Genomic DNA, 15,796 nt, shown 5'->3' with positions numbered 1-15,796 from the left:
AGATGAAGCTCGCGATTATGGTAAGGGGCATTACATTTCCGACGAGTGCTTGCGGTGTTCAGCCAATCACAATGCACTGGGTCAGCTGGCCAATCAGAGCAGACTGCGCTTGTCGGAAGGAGGGACTTTATACAAATACACAAAATAATGATCTTTAAAAAAGCATCATATGACCCCTTTAACAGCTGTATTCCTTGTTTGCTAGCTACCTATGCACATACAGCATACAATGTTAAAAATGTTCTACATTATGAACCTTAACCCAAAAACCTTTAGCTTCATACACTGTAGATAATTGTGACCCTGCCTGTGGAAACCCAGCTAAAGTATTTTTTTAAACAAACAGTTGATGAGTAATTCACTCCTTGATTTGCTTAATAAAAGCCTCCTTTAAGATCATTTTGACAGACATGTTTATTGTGTATTATTTTCAACGTGTTTATTGCTAAGTTTAGTGTGGCAAACGGTGGCAAAATAATTAAATAATAATTTGAGTGCAGTGTATCTGGTTGCCATGACAACCTCACTCGCTTCCTGCTGCTGCTCTATGTAATCAGAGTATGAATTTGTAGACTTTCTATAGCAAAACTAAAATGTGTTTAAAAGTGCGACTGACCAAATTGCCCAGCTCGGTTCGCCCCCCTCGAACTCGAAGACATCTCTAATTTGACAGTTTACCATCTGATCTCACTCAGTGACTCTAGGCTACATAGGACGGGACGAAACCATGCAGTGAATGGGGGAAGATAATTTTGCCGAAAATGCAGAAGTAAGCCGTAATTTTGTTTTATTTGTAACTCTTTACATTTATAATTTCTATTACATTACTACTAGTCAAGTCAAGTCAAGTCTGCTTTATTGTCAATTCTTCCACATGTACAGCACATACACACAGAGAATTGAAATTGCGTTACTCTCAGACCCTTGGGTGCATACAGATAACATAAATACAGATTAAATACAAAATACAAAAACATCTCTAATTTGACAGTTTACCATCTGATCTCACTCAGTGACTCTAGGCTACGTAGGATGGGACGAAACCATGCAGTGAATGGGGGAGATAATTTTGCTGGAAATGCAGAAATAAGCCGTAATTTTGTTTTTTTTCTATCTCTTTAGTAGATACATTTATAATTTCTATTACATTACTACTAGTCAAGTCAAGTCAAGTCTGCTTTATTGTCAATTCTTCCACATGTACAGCACATACACACAGAGAATTGAAATTGCGTTACTCTCAGACCCTTGGGTGCATACAGATAACATAAATACAGATTAAATACAAAATACAAAAATACAACTATACAAATATACAAATAAGGTAAAATGTAAAAATATATATATAAAGCACAAGGCATATGGCAGATAGAGTGCAAACCAGTAAAGTAAACAACAGTGCAGATATAGTGATTGTTGTGCAAAAAAATGATTTGTAGTGCAAAAGAGCTTATTCAGACTGAATAAGACTCAAAAGAGCTTATACTACTACTGTTACTACTTATAAAACAGATCTCTGGGGGCCCCAAAAGTGCGTGGGCTCTTAGAATCGTCCTAACTTTTCCCTCCTTTGCGGCGCCCCTGTTAACGCCCCTTACCATACTGTGATGCTGTGTCCCGGAGCGACGAGACAAAAACATTAAAGCCCATTATAAATGTGGCATTTGTTACATCCAGTGGGGACATAATTATGGATTATAATGACTTATACTGTTTTTTTTTACGCGTTGCGTTGCATCGCGCCGCGTAAACATAAAACCATGTCTGCATTTGTGATCGGAGAAATGACAAACAACAAGCGCTACTCTACACTGCTCAAAACTCGCGTTTGAATCATCAGTGGTAAATTCTTTAAATTAGGCCTGGGCGATAAAACGGGATCAATATTTATCGACAGTACACCTTCATCGATAACGATATAAAAAATGTTCGATATAGTGCACGATATAGGCACGTGCTATGAGTGACGCAGACAGCACACACAAACACGAACACATGCTGAATTGAGTGCTGTGCCTGCCTGTGATGAGGAGATTGTGAATAAAAAAAATGTATATTAGTCGAATTTAAAATAAACATTTGCATTTGAATGTTAGTGGGTCAGGGAGCGTCATCAGTGGCCCACAAGATGCGGTGATAATGATGTAAGTGACGTTGTTGCATTTTAATGTTTTGTTAGTCTTGCCCACGAGCTCAATGCGGAGAAGATCTTGATTAGTTTAAAACCGAAACCAAGCCATTTACACAGAACACATATTCAGCAGCGCATTTTTTTTAGACGGACAAATATGACTGCTGCACTCGCGTCTCACAGAAGAGATGTAGCCATGAAAAGTTAAAACAGTTTAAACTTTTAGAAAACACGTCACAAATTTGTGGAGGTTTATTCCTTTTCACTCTTATGTTTTTAAATGCAATCTGCGTGATGGGCGATTTGGCTCTTTGTATTAAGCAATGCATAAATACATGATACTGTTTTGTTCAAAATTGTTTATGCAATTTACGAAATTATATTTGATCTATATGAGTTAATTTAGACGTAATGCAAGTTTTTTTTAATAGACAGTTATTTCCATGCGTTGACATTATGTGCTGCATTATTTTGGGTGATTCGGCTCTTTGTATTAAGCAATGCATAAATACATGATGCTGTTTTGTTCAAAATTGTTTATGCAATTTACGAAATTATATTTGATCTATATGAGTTAATTTAGACGTAATGCAAGTTTTTTTTAATAGACAGTTATTTCCATGCGTTGACATTATGTGCTGCATTATTTTGCTCATTGCGCTCTTCTGTGGCCTCGGGAAACAAGCCAAATGTTTTCTCAAAACCTATTTAATCTGCATATAAAACATTAGAAATGAGATATTTGTTTAATTTTTATTGTGTGTTTGACTGTTAAAACAAAAAATATTTGTTGTTTGTCTCAATAAATTGGGTTAATTTAAAAATACAGTGGTTCAATTTAAACAATTTTTTTCTATTGCTCTGTTTTAAAAAAGGTTATAAAAAATGTCAATAATTATCGATACCGAACGATATGAAACATTATATCGTTGATAAATTTTTTAGCTATATCGCCCAGCCCTACTTTAAATATGAAAACGTACTTACAGACTGAGAGTCAGAACAGCCGGCATTGTAGGCTACTCTTCAGGATCAGGAAACAGTGCTCCATAAAATGTGCTGCACACATCTGAATATTTGGGTTGAACTGTTCTGGAACAGTGTTGTAAATACAACTTAATCACTGATTTCTAGTCGTGTCCTCTTTTAGAAGGCCAAACAAAGTAGTTTCGCTTTCGCAAACAAAATACACAGCGTCTTCACAACATGGCGGCGGCGGTGGCAGCAACAATAAAGTTACGCCTTCTTTCTTTGCGCGAACATTTAGGCGGTTATGCAAATCTTCCCACACAGTGACGTAGACATGTGGGGGCGTGTTTATACGAGGCGTTTTAGGAGGGTGTGGACGAGTCTTAACTTTTATAAAGAATATCTCTTTGGGTTTGAGATTTTAGTCTTTGCAACTTTAGGGATCTTATTTATTCCCGAACAGCTTGTAACACTCCAAAGAGAAAGGAAAACTTGAAATCGCATCATATGACCCCTTTAATTATATATCTGTCCTGAAGACAAGTTATTAGGAAAACCACTTTATGTGCAACTGAGTTGTATACAAGAATGTACGCTTTTAAATGCGATTATTATATCTGAAAATAACTAGAAGTAGAATGTAAAGCTTTGGGTTCTGTTTTTAATTTTAAACTCTTATATTATATTATAGATTTGAAAAATTATCAACATGCCTGTCTTTTTCTGTCTTGAAGAACTGAAATAACTGAAATAACTGAACTGAACTGAAATAAAATGCAATTACAAACACTACAGAAAAGTATTACCTGCTGTATACATCCAGCATCCCCTTGACGCTATATAGGACAAGCAATCTGGTGAATTATTTGACATGTGCAATGCAGTGCATTTACCTGCTTTGAGATCTTTTCTTTAACTCTTTAGCTCTGACCCTCTTCTGCAAGTCCTCGAGTTTCCTGCTGGGCTCAATCTGGAGGCCAAGCTCGCTTTCATCTTCAGGGGGGCTTACAATGTCACAGAAGAACAAAGAAACATCAAAACCTCCTGGCTTTGTAAGGTGCATCAAGTCTATGACCACACCTGAGGAACAACAGAACATAGGTTATAAATTGTCCATCAGTAAGACTGTCATTTTCCCCGTCTATTTAGCCTACCTGTCTCTTTAAGGTCAGCAGCCTTTGTACGAGCCTGTCTGTCTTTAGCACCGTCTCCTCTGTGAGGGTCATCCCTGCAAGTGAAGATCATCAAGCGCTTGTGTGACAGTCGCAACTTGATGTCACTGTAAAGGTTGGAGCAGCACCACAGAGCATCTCCGAGGGACGTTTCGCCACTGCCCATGGTCTTTTCAGCGAATTGAGCTCCTTTCTCACCCAGCAGTTTCTCAATATCCAGTAAACGTTGAGATCCTGAAAAGGGAATCAGTACGCGAGATAAATTCACCATCATATAGGCAATCTGAAAAGCACCAAGGGTTAGTTACCCACCAGGTGAATCCAAGTCGTGGTAGACGTAGACATGCTTGAAGGAATTTCTTGGATTCTTGCTCTGCTCAGTCCCATAGAACACCAAAGCGACCAGGTCTTTGTCACTGCTTATGATCTTACTAGTGTACACACTACGTACACACTAGACACAACAGAGAATAATGTCTATCAGATATGCACTGGAGAAAAACAAGAATATTTGGTGAAAATAAATGACAATGAATGAATAAAATGTTACAGATTGACTCACCTGCATAGTCATGTCAAAATTTGATGGCTCTCCATCCTCACCCTTGATGAACATCTCTTTGGATGCATCAACCAAAAACACCAGACTGTCGCGGCCACTGATTTTGTAATCCCCTAATAATTTAAAAGCAATTAAGATTTTCTTATTTAATCACATCTTAATTTCATATAAGTAAGTTAAGTTTAATAGAGTACAAAGCGTGCAACTTATATCACAGAGGACAATTAATGCAGTTAGCTGTGCTAACCTCCAGAATCCTCTTCGTCCTCCTCAACCTCATCGTCTTCGTTTGGATAGTACTTTCTCCACTCCGCCATCACTGGTCGCTTTCGCCAAAAACCGTTTCAGGGTTGCTTTCAATTAAAGTTGGGGAAAAACAAAGCACATTTTCTTAAATTTAAGATTAGCCATTTTTTTCTTTTTTTAGCAACAGAACTTTGTATTCGTTTACAACCGCGCATGCACGCATCCAGTCAGTGCGCCAGAATTTGAGTGACAGCTCCAATAGCGTATCAGAGACGACTATTGAACGGCAAGAACCAATGGCGAGACAAAGGCGGAGTGACTGGCTAATCCATGCACGAGGAAGTAAACATACCATCTGTAATAATAATAATAATAATAATAATAATAATAATAAAATAAAAAAAATTACTATTAAAAATTAAGGAGGTCAAACATTTTCATGGCCGTGAACAAATCTTTCATGTCGCTCAGTTATTTTCTTTGAATAGATTGACTCGGTTACCAATAGATGTCTGCACAATTTGTCCACGAATCGAACTGGCTCACAGCGATTCTCGAGTGAACCGAATCATTTGCCTGGCTTGTAATGTGTGAGCATTTTCGGACTCAGGGTCTGACCGAAAGGGCAAAAAGCAAAAGCTATTCGAAATACTATAATAAACATCAGTGTGGGTCCATATATGGATTTATTAAATATTTAAAGCATGTTTATGACACGCCGGGATGTCGGGGACCACGTAATGAGGTAGGAGTCGCTGAATCTTGAGCTTTGAACTGGCTTATGAAATGAACTGTTCAAACGAACCGAATCTCGAACATGACTTCCGCTGACTAGTAGATTCTGTGGTGGGCATGAACAGCAGCATGTTTGTTCTTATCAAATTCGCCATCTAGCGTTTTGGAGGATATTACAGCTGTTTGACAGATGTATCTGTCCTGCCATTGGTCGGGTCCCCAATGAATAAGCACATTTGTCATAACCGGTATCAAAATATCACTGTGTCACTGTGACGAAGCGGACGTGAAAGCTGCGTCGGATTTGTCAACAACCTGTGGTTTATTATTTTCCTAAAATAATTTAAAACGACAACGAATGTGTTCCTTGTCAATGTTTAATGCTATGATGGCAATGTGAGCAAGTCTGCACTGAAGTCTGGTTTTTCGAGTTCAATCAGAGCGAGAAACTCAAGCTAAGTTTCAGTTTGCTAGCAGTAGAGTTGCGTTTTTGTTTGTGAACGCACATTTGTCTAAAGCCGTAGCGATGGCTGATGGAAGGTCTTTCAACGTAAAGTTGTTCATTTATGACCTGTCAAAAGGACTGGCCCGTCAGCTGAGTCCCATGATGTTAGGTGAGTTCTGCAGTCGGCTAAAGTTGTCCAGGGGAGGTGGTCATGGCGCTAGAATAGAAATATATGTATTAGTGTTGTTGAAGTTTTTGTTTATTTTTCATAAAGTCAAAGTGAAGTAAGATATTTGATACATTCTGGAGAAAAAGATCACCTTTGGAAGTATGTGAAGAAATGACTGATTGCAATTCTGTATCTACACTGACAGGAAAGCAAGTCGAGGGAATATGGTGAGTATGTTTTGTTGTTTACTTTTTTTTTGAAACTCTCAGGCAGCAGAATTTAATATACAGAGGAGTCCAAAGGTTTGAGACCACTATTGAAAATGCTTATATCTTGTATTTGTTTAAACTTAATAAACAGTTGAATTTAACAAGTCTTTATTTTAATGCATTAATCTTGGATTACTTAATGAAGGCACACATCTATAGTGGTTTATGGGGAAGAGTATTTCTTTGGAGGAGGGGGCATTTTAAGCTGCTTTCCGGTAAGAGACATTTGTTTCTCAAGATATCTGAAAAGTAAAAGGCTATGTTAGTCTGTAACCCATCATAATCATGAAATGTTATCTTGTTTCAGGGTGGTACCATTCTAGGTATGTCTGATTCCACAGTGGACCTTGGAAACACAGAAGTTCCCCGGGACCTTTTTCAGGAATATCTGTCTTCGCTCAGGGAGTCTACTTACAGGTCAGTATATCTTTCTTTTTTGCATATTTTCCTAGTTTAGTATGCAAAGACAAAGTGTGGCATTGGTCTTTTGAGAAATCTCTCATCATTTTTAACTACTGAAATGACCATTTACATGTGCAAACCTGTACTTCCTCCTTTTTTTCCACAGACCTGAAAAATACCACCTCTTTGAACACAACTGTAACACCTTTAGCTCTGAGGTTGCACAGTTTTTAACAGGAACTAAGATTCCCTCATACATCACTGACCTCCCATCTGAGGTGCTCGCTACGTAAGTTTGCCCTTACAGCTTTACAATCAAATATGTTGTTGTTGTTGTTGACACTAGTGGTAGTACTAGTAATAACTGTATTGAATTACACTTTCCTTCTCCATAGACCTTTTGGACAAGCACTCCTTCCTTTTCTCGATTCAGTCACCATCACTCCATCGGGGGATAATGGCATGAATGGATATGGCCAGTGGTAGATCTGGCTGCATCTAAAAATGTATTATTACAGCAGTCATGAAGCTTGTGTATCAGACTTATAATAATAATAATAATAATAGTTTACTTATGTTTCACCCATTGTGCCTATATAAATTGCATTTATATAAAAGCAGGTCTTCCAGATTTTCTACTCAGTGCCTTTTCAAACTCAAGTGATGAGTTTTTCAGTCTCTTGAACTTTCCTTCAGTGATCTGTGGTGTAAACAAATAGACCGGTTTGTCTGTATAGTTGACTTTTCAGAACAGGATTTACAGTTCCACTGGTACAAACTACCAGTGGCAACAAAATGTTAGCTATAATAACCCCTGTGGATGTTTGAAATGTAAAATGTATTTTATAAAACTACAAAGTAGCATTATAATTACTAGGCAATTGTTTGCACTAATCTTTAACAAAACAGCCAACTTTTTAAAATAATTTAAATGTACCAAAGCAAATTGTATCAGAATTCCCCTCAACAGTCTGTGGGTGTCTCTGTTCTACCTCAACATGATCTGTTACGTTAAGTCAGATGCTTTAAGAGGAATAGAGGAAGAGAATTAGGTTGCTAATTATTAAAAATATGCTGATATTTTTATGTGATTCATACTGATTTGAGGAGTGACATTTAGAGTCCCTTATTTATGTGTAAATTAATTACACAATTCATGCACCTTTACTGTTTACTGTGCTTTCAGATGCCTAACTCAGTCACTCTTTCCCTAATCATTCACTTCCTTTGTACTGATTGTTGACTCTTTCTGTGTTGTAAGTTGTTATCTAAACCTTACCTTTAATCAGAACAACATTTATATCAATCCTAGAGTGCCATGAATATATATTGAAGAGGATTTAAGGGATCAGTGACGTCGCAAGAAGCACAGTGTCCCACAGATGAAGCTAATGAATGTTTTATAAATGTGCATTTTTTGCAAATTTGTTTATGCGCAGGTGTCACCAGCAATGGACCCAATAGGAAAGTTGTATTTTAAGTCTTTTGACTCTTGTCCAGTTGCTTCCAATATAGTAGGAATGTGGCTTTGGTGACCATTAATAGTAATTATTCGACTAGCAGTATGTAATTCATAACTAAGTGGTTTGATGGTAAATGGTCTGAACTCTCTTAAGTCTATATAGGACCAATGTAATCCTAACAAACACATTAGCAATGAGACATATGTATGATTTTTAACCGGTTTATAAAAATGTGAACAATTTGTAACTTGAGATTTTATAAATGGAAAAACATTCCTAGTAGTAATCTCACAGTAAAGTTTATATTAGTAGGTTCAGTTTATGCTGCCTGATTGTTCTGTTACTGTTGTTCTAAAAAAAAAAAAAAAACTACAGCTTTCCTGCCTCAAATAAACCTCCTTCATGTGTTTAAATGTGTTTGTTAAGCGTCATTGTATCTCAGCTCTAAACAAATAAAGACACTCTGAAAGTATAAAGATGGGGTGGCTTTGTTCTTGATTGTCAGGTGGCATGGTTTTACAGTTTACAATCATTTTTGTACTAATAACAGAACCTTCATGTCATTTTTCTAAACAATGGATGACCTAAATGCACATTTTTCAAAACACTTAAACACTTTTTCCAAATGCTTGGATACAATACACAAACCAAAGTTTTTTTTTCCCATTGAACTAAAATCACCGGTTGACACAACATCAAAGTATTACTATTTAAAAATGCAACTCACACATTACATCTGAGTTGAGCGTCTATTCATTTCATTACAATGATCTAACTGTCAATTGATACAACTGCTCAAAATGCTATATAACTGTTGCATTACTCTCGAAGCATAGTTTTTAGATGATAGAGCTGGAAGCTGATAAAAACCATTATTTTTTGGATGAGGCAGGGTTTAACCTGGACATGACATGGAGGAGAGGTTGAGAGCCCAGCTTTTGAGAGCGGCCCAGAATGTTTGTAATTTTGAGGGGGCCCCAAAGCAAAATCAGTGCAATGGTCCCAGAATTCCTAGCAACGACACTTTGAGTGCATTCATGGTTTCAGGCCCATCCACAGTTTATCACCTTGTATTTACCCCCATACTCCCCTTTTCTCACTGTAACCCGACTGAAGAATTTTTCTCCACATGGAGGTGGAAGGTTCACAAAAGGCCCTTCACAAACAAGTCGCTCTTCTACAGGCCATAGATGATGCGTGCAATGACATCACAGCAGGAGACCAATGTCAGACCTGGATTTGCCATGCCAGATTTTTTACAAGATGTTTAGCTAATAAAAACATCCATCATGACGGGAATGAGAACCTGTGGCCAAATAGATAAAAACATAGAAGTGCAGTGAGGATCACTCCAGTTGACATTTTACTGTAGGCCTACTGTAGATTTTTCTTGTCTTTTTTTCTTATCTAATTTTTTCTTATCTGAAGTTTTTGAAAAACCTGTTGTGAGTTGATTATTTCTTCAGCAATTTTCAAATTTTGTTTAATGATTCCAGTGTCTGTACTTTTCTCTCTAGTCTATTACAATGAGGTATGAATGTGTAGAACCATAATGAAAGCTGCACCATGTGTTTTGAACAACTATATTTAATGATTGTACTAACAACTACACAGTGAAACTATGGGTGTCTTGTGTGTGGGTGATCTAAAGTAATGTTCATATGATATTTCATAATAAATGAGTTATTTGAACCAATACTTCTGCAAATGCAAGGCTTCTTTAAAGATATGAACGCAACATGCAAAGTTTTGAACATTGGACAGCCTGTGTTACAAATAATGACTGTTTGGAGTTTTGTGTCTAGAATTTTGAAAAATGTCATCAAGGTTCTGGAATTGGTGACAAAATGATTGTTAAAAAACTGCAGTCGTGCTATTTTAGTATTATTGAGATACTATTTTAATTTTTTATTATATTAGTTTTTAATTAGTTTTTATATTTTCATTGAAAAATTTTACTAATTTTGTTACTTTTTAAAAATATTTTTTAGTCGTTAGTAATGAGAAATGTTGCTTTGGCACGCTGAAATGATTTTTTATCATTTATTATATTTCAGCTAATATTTATTTTTATTTACATTAAAGATGTTTTTCAATGGTTTATTTTTACTTTTTGTTTTAGCAAACTATAATAACCCTGTTTAATAGTATATAATGCTTTTAAATGTAATAAAGGACCTCCAATATATGCATATTTTATGCTTTACATCTAAATGAAGGCTGTATGATTGAATTATAAATCCATTTATCTACCATAAACTTTGTTTCCGTAATGTTTTCAATCATTCTACAACACTATCACCCATATAAAATGTTTTTCATAGTTACAATTCACTTTAAAAAGTTTACACGTACAACTGCAACAGTCTGTACTTTCAAAGTTGCGTTTGAATTGCATCATTGTGCTCACATCTTCTCAGCAGTTCTTATGAAAATATGCTGACAGGTTAACTAAGGCAGTCTTTAAAAAAGACAAAAAGAGAGCTTTCTTTTTATTTGTACACTTTATCCCCTTATAATCCACAAAATTATTTGCTTAAAATTTTCCAGCTTTTCCATTTTGAATTTAAGGCTTGTAAATCCACCAAATCATATACAGACTCTCATTTCTATGTAATTTATGGTTGGACTTCACATGGAAGTTTCCTTTTGGTAGCTGTCCACTCACACAATCCCTGACATTTATATGATTTCATGGGCCATGCCACTAATTAACCACTACGACTTTTCAGGGTGCGATCCTCTCATCCAATATTACTGTCACGAGCAGATAAAAAGATTTTACATCTAATCATGTGCATAATGTACTTCCAGTACCATTAAAATTAGAGGGCAAAGGAGAGCAAGAGAGTGACACCATGCTCATGAGATGAGCAGAGACATTTCAGAACATGCATGTTTTGAATAGTATATAAAAAGACATATATAAAACATAAAATTAAGCTGCATAAAACATCATTCTTAAAAATGAAACATTATTATAAATTAAACATTATCTGACTGTTCATGTCCTCGTTTGCAGCTCAGGCTGTGGTTTACATAGAAGAAGTAATCCGCTGCGAAAGAAAGTGTTTTTTAATAATTGCATGTAGGATATGTATGATGAGGCTGGAATTGTTTTTAGTGCATTATATAGACACGGTGTTAAATGTTTTGTATACCTTGTGTTTTTGTTATTTGGATGTTTAGGCTGTGTTCTGTTCATGTTTCCTGTTTTTTTTAAATTAGTTCCCTGATTGTGTCCTGGTGTATTATTAGTCTACCAGCCTATGTGTATAAAAACTCCAGTGTTTCCTAGTTCTTTGTAAGGTCTTGTCAGTGTATGGCTAGTGTTGGTATGCTCAGTTTTGTTTCTTGTATTCCCTGTTTTTCTGGTATAGTTGAGTTTATTTTGTACTTTTATCTTTCTTTAATAAACCTTCTGCATTTACACATGGGTGCATACTTAACACATGGGTGCACAATCACCCACCAAAATGAAAAAAGCTGATTTTTTAAAATATCTTCTAATATGCTTATATACTCTCCATTTAATGAAAAGTAAAACAAAGGGATTCACAATTAATCTGGTAGCTTCACAGTCACATTGTCTTTAATGAGAATGTTTTCAGAGATTTAGGGATGTTTTACTGGAGTGCAAAAATAAAAGTCTTTAGGATTTAAATTAATGATGGCACAAAACACTATAAACCATTGCTTTTTCAGGCACTGGTCAGTTTTGAGATTTTAGGCTGTTCATATGCTTCCATAACGTGTCCTTTTTTCAAGGTTTGTGTTTTGTTAATGTATAATATGCCTGCTTTATATAACTTTATTTCTAAAAATGTGGTGAAAATGATTTTTTGTTGACAGTATTTTCTGATTTATGGAGTGATTATAATATACGTATATCCAAAACCCCCTCTGTTTTTTTTTTTCATTTTGAACCTAATTTTATCCAATGTTTGAATAGTCTGAATGTTCTGTCATTAACAAACTTGGAAAGTATTGTGATATCTATTAGTTACAATTTTGACCCTATACTATAAGGCCTATGTGTCTCATTTAGTTATGTAGAATAGCTGTAGGGTTTTGTAGGAATTATTTCATAGCTCATTAGCTGTTTTACCATTTCATGCACTGTATGTGTAAGACTGTTAATTGCATGTTATAATTTCAATCAAAGACATAAAAAAAGATAATCATTTAATTTATTTCACCCCTTTTATGGGATAATAAGATTCTCCAATTCTGCAAATACAGATTAAATGTATACAGCTACAAGGGTCTGAATTTTCTAAAGAATGGGGGGGGGGGGGGGGGGGGGGGGGGAACAGAGCTGTGCTAGGGGGATTGCTCTCGGCTATCCATTACTAAATCAGAATTGTATTTTCCTCTTCATGGTCCCCAACAGCATGACTGGGAATACCACATTCATATGCATATGAGGTATATCAATCTTAAAGGAATAGTTCACCCCAAAATGAAAATTTGCTGAAAATTGACTTACCTTCAGGCCATCCAAGATGTAGATAAGCTTGAAACAAATTTAGAGAAATGTATCATTACATCACTTGCTCATCAGTGGATCCTCTTCAGTGAATGGGTGCCACCAGAATGAGAGTTCAAACAGCTAATAAAAACATCACAATCAGAGGATTAATTAACAATAAGTTGTTAATGGATGTACTGGAGTCGTGTGGATTACTTGTAGATTATGATGTATTTATCAGGTGTTTGGACTCTCATTCTAACGGCACCCATTCACTGCAGAGGATTCATTGGTGAACAAGTGTTGCAATGCCAAATTTATCCAAATCTGTTCCAATAAACAAACAAATCTCATCTACATTTTGGATGACCTGAAGTTGAGTACATTTTCAGCAAATTTTTCATTTTTGGGTAAACTATTCCTTTTATTGTGTCTAACTCAGGCTTAAGTGAAGCTGAGATAAACTAAGTTCTGCAACGATATAACCAGCAAAAAGAGTCACTGAAATAAACCCACAACTACTTTGCAGAGCGACAGCCTGTCTGAAACGCAGAAACACAGACGATATCACAAAAATAGCCTTTCCTAATTTAAATGACCTAATGCATCTGTCAGTTACAAAGGTCCTTATTATCATGTGATGCTAGATGATGTTCAATATACTGTTTGCTGTGCAAAGAGGACATAGCTGCATTTGTTATCTGAAATTACTGCATGTATGTAATTAGAGTCATTATTTTGGATCAAGATGATGAAAAGTGAGCAGGTTATGCCTCAGACTTCACAAATCCAAAAATGTACTTAATCCTTCTAATACCCAAGATGTATGTCCTTCAGATATAATATGTGTGTCATAAAGAGACATCGGACATCCACTCTAAAAATGCTAAACATTCAGAGCTATAGCACTTGTCAGAATTATAAATAAACTGATCTGTTGAAAAAGACCTTTTAAGGCTCTCAAACTTGCCTCAGTCTTCCTGACGTGCAGCTTAAGTATAACTGCTTTCAATTCTTTTGTAAGTGTGGCTTCAATGACTATCAGCACTAGGATCGATGCATATTTTCAAAGATTTAAAATTAATCAAGAGATCTGACCTTACATTTTCATAAATATTTACTTATTTTGTATTTATTAAATATGTAGTAAGCATTAATAATAATAACATTAACAACAACGTATTAATAATAGCTCCAAAGCAATATTTTCACATTTATATTTGACTATTTATGAGTCATTTTGTAGTATCCTTTTTCATATGCTCGCACCATGAAAAATTATATGTGGAGTGATATTAGATGATCACTACCATACCATTCATTCAGATTTCAACTAAAATTTAGCATTTTTATTTATCTTTTATCTTTTTCTTAGCGCTGTCAAATAATTAATAGCGATTAATCGCATCCAAAATAAACGTTTGTTTTTTTACATAATATATGTGTGTGTACTGTGTATATTTATTACTTATATATAAATAGACACACATGCATGTATATATTTAAGAAAAATATGTTATGTTTGTATATTAAAATATTTAAATTAAATATATAATATTAATATAAATTAATAAATAAATATAAATTAATATATATAAATTAAATTATATGAATATAAATATATACATGTAAAATATTTTCTAAATATATACATGCATGTGTTTATTTAGATATACATAATAAATATACACAGTACACACACATATATTATGTAAACAAAACACATATATTATGTAAACAAATCATTTGACAGCACTACTTTTTATTATAATTTTTATTTTATTTATTTATTTATTTTTATTTATTTATTTTTACAAATAAAATGACCTATTTGTACTGGTTGAGGAAGTAAAAGTCCGTTTGGGGAATTAAAGAGTCAAGTCAAGTCAAGTCAAGTCACCTTTATTTATATAGCACTTTTAACAATACAGATTTTTATTTATTTATTTATTTATTTTTACAAATAAAATGACCTATTTGTACTGGTTGAGGAAGTAAAAGTCCGTTTGGGGAATTAAAGAGTCAAGTCAAGTCAAGTCAAGTCACCTTTATTTATATAGCACTTTTAACAATACAGATTGTGTCAAAGCAACTGAACAGCATTAATTAGGAAAATAGTGTCAATAATGCAAAGTGACAATAGTAAACACATTTTTCAGTTAAAGACAGTTCATCATTGAATTCAGTGATGTCAACATCCAGCTCAGTTTAAATAATATCTTTGCAATCATGTCAACGATACTAAAATTTAGCATTTTTATTTATCTTTTATCTTTTTCTTAGCGCTGTCAAATAATTAATAGCGATTAATCGCATCCAAAATAAACGTTTGTTTTTTTACATAATATATGTGTGTGTACTGTGTATATTTATTACTTATATATAAATAGACACACATGCATGTATATATTTAAGAAAAATATGTTATGTTTGTATATTAAAATATTTAAATTAAATATATAATATTAATATAAATTAATAAATAAATATAAATTAATATATATAAATTAAATTATATGAATATAAATATATACATGTAAAATATTTTCTAAATATATACATGCATGTGTTTATTTAGATATACATAATAAATATACACAGTACACACACATATATTATGTAAACAAAACACATATATTATGTAAACAAATCATTTGACAGCACTACTTTTTATTATAATTTTTATTTTATTTATTTATTTATTTTTATTTATTTATTTATTTATTTTTACAAATAAAATGACCTATTTGTACTGGTTGAGG

At 34.4% G+C, this 15,796-nt stretch overlaps 2 protein-coding genes across 2 annotated transcripts in view; one reads left to right on the top strand and one right to left on the bottom strand.

Moving 5' to 3' along the window:
• The window catches only part of LOC107584091 (X-ray repair cross-complementing protein 6-like), a 22,014-nt gene extending 16,592 nt beyond the window's left edge, over positions 1-5,422 (bottom strand). The window contains exons 1-5 of the mRNA XM_016270517.1: positions 5,082-5,422; positions 4,835-4,947; positions 4,585-4,726; positions 4,255-4,506; positions 3,994-4,180 (exon numbers count right to left, since the gene is read on the bottom strand). Of these exons, the coding sequence (XP_016126003.1) occupies positions 3,994-4,180; positions 4,255-4,506; positions 4,585-4,726; positions 4,835-4,947; positions 5,082-5,151 (764 nt within the window). The 5' untranslated portion in view covers positions 5,152-5,422. The remainder of the gene's footprint in view (positions 1-3,993; positions 4,181-4,254; positions 4,507-4,584; positions 4,727-4,834; positions 4,948-5,081) is intronic.
• A 544-nt stretch (positions 5,423-5,966) lies between these two features.
• LOC107584090 (desumoylating isopeptidase 1-like) lies at positions 5,967-8,976 on the top strand. Its single transcript, XM_016270516.1, has 6 exons — positions 5,967-6,429; positions 6,635-6,656; positions 6,844-6,913; positions 7,006-7,115; positions 7,267-7,389; positions 7,496-8,976. The coding sequence occupies exons 1-6, from the start codon at positions 6,342-6,344 to the stop codon at positions 7,584-7,586; spliced, it is 504 nt and encodes a 167-aa protein (XP_016126002.1). The 5' UTR covers positions 5,967-6,341; the 3' UTR covers positions 7,587-8,976.
• Positions 8,977-15,796: the final 6,820 nt, after the last annotated feature.

The sequence above is a fragment of the Sinocyclocheilus grahami genome, unplaced genomic scaffold, assembly GCF_001515645.1.
Source record: "Sinocyclocheilus grahami isolate Dianchi unplaced genomic scaffold, SAMN03320097.WGS_v1.1 scaffold57.1, whole genome shotgun sequence".
Classification (NCBI taxonomy): Eukaryota; Metazoa; Chordata; class Actinopteri; order Cypriniformes; family Cyprinidae; genus Sinocyclocheilus; species Sinocyclocheilus grahami.
The sequence above is the reverse complement of the archived record's forward strand: the minus strand, read 5'-3'. Positions and strand labels throughout refer to the sequence as shown.

What these genes read in the sequence shown, in the direction of transcription:
- LOC107584090 (XM_016270516.1), top strand. Translation starts at nt 6,342, where the DNA reads ATGGCTGATGGAAGGTCTTTCAACGTAAAGTTGTTCATTTATGACCTG. An exon ending in GCTGAGTCCCATGATGTTAG is followed by an intron (nt 6,430 to 6,634) that starts GTGAGTTCTGCA and finishes CTACACTGACAG; the next exon opens with GAAAGCAAGTCGAGGGAATA. An exon ending in CTCAGGGAGTCTACTTACAG is followed by an intron (nt 7,116 to 7,266) that starts GTCAGTATATCT and finishes TTTTTTCCACAG; the next exon opens with ACCTGAAAAATACCACCTCT.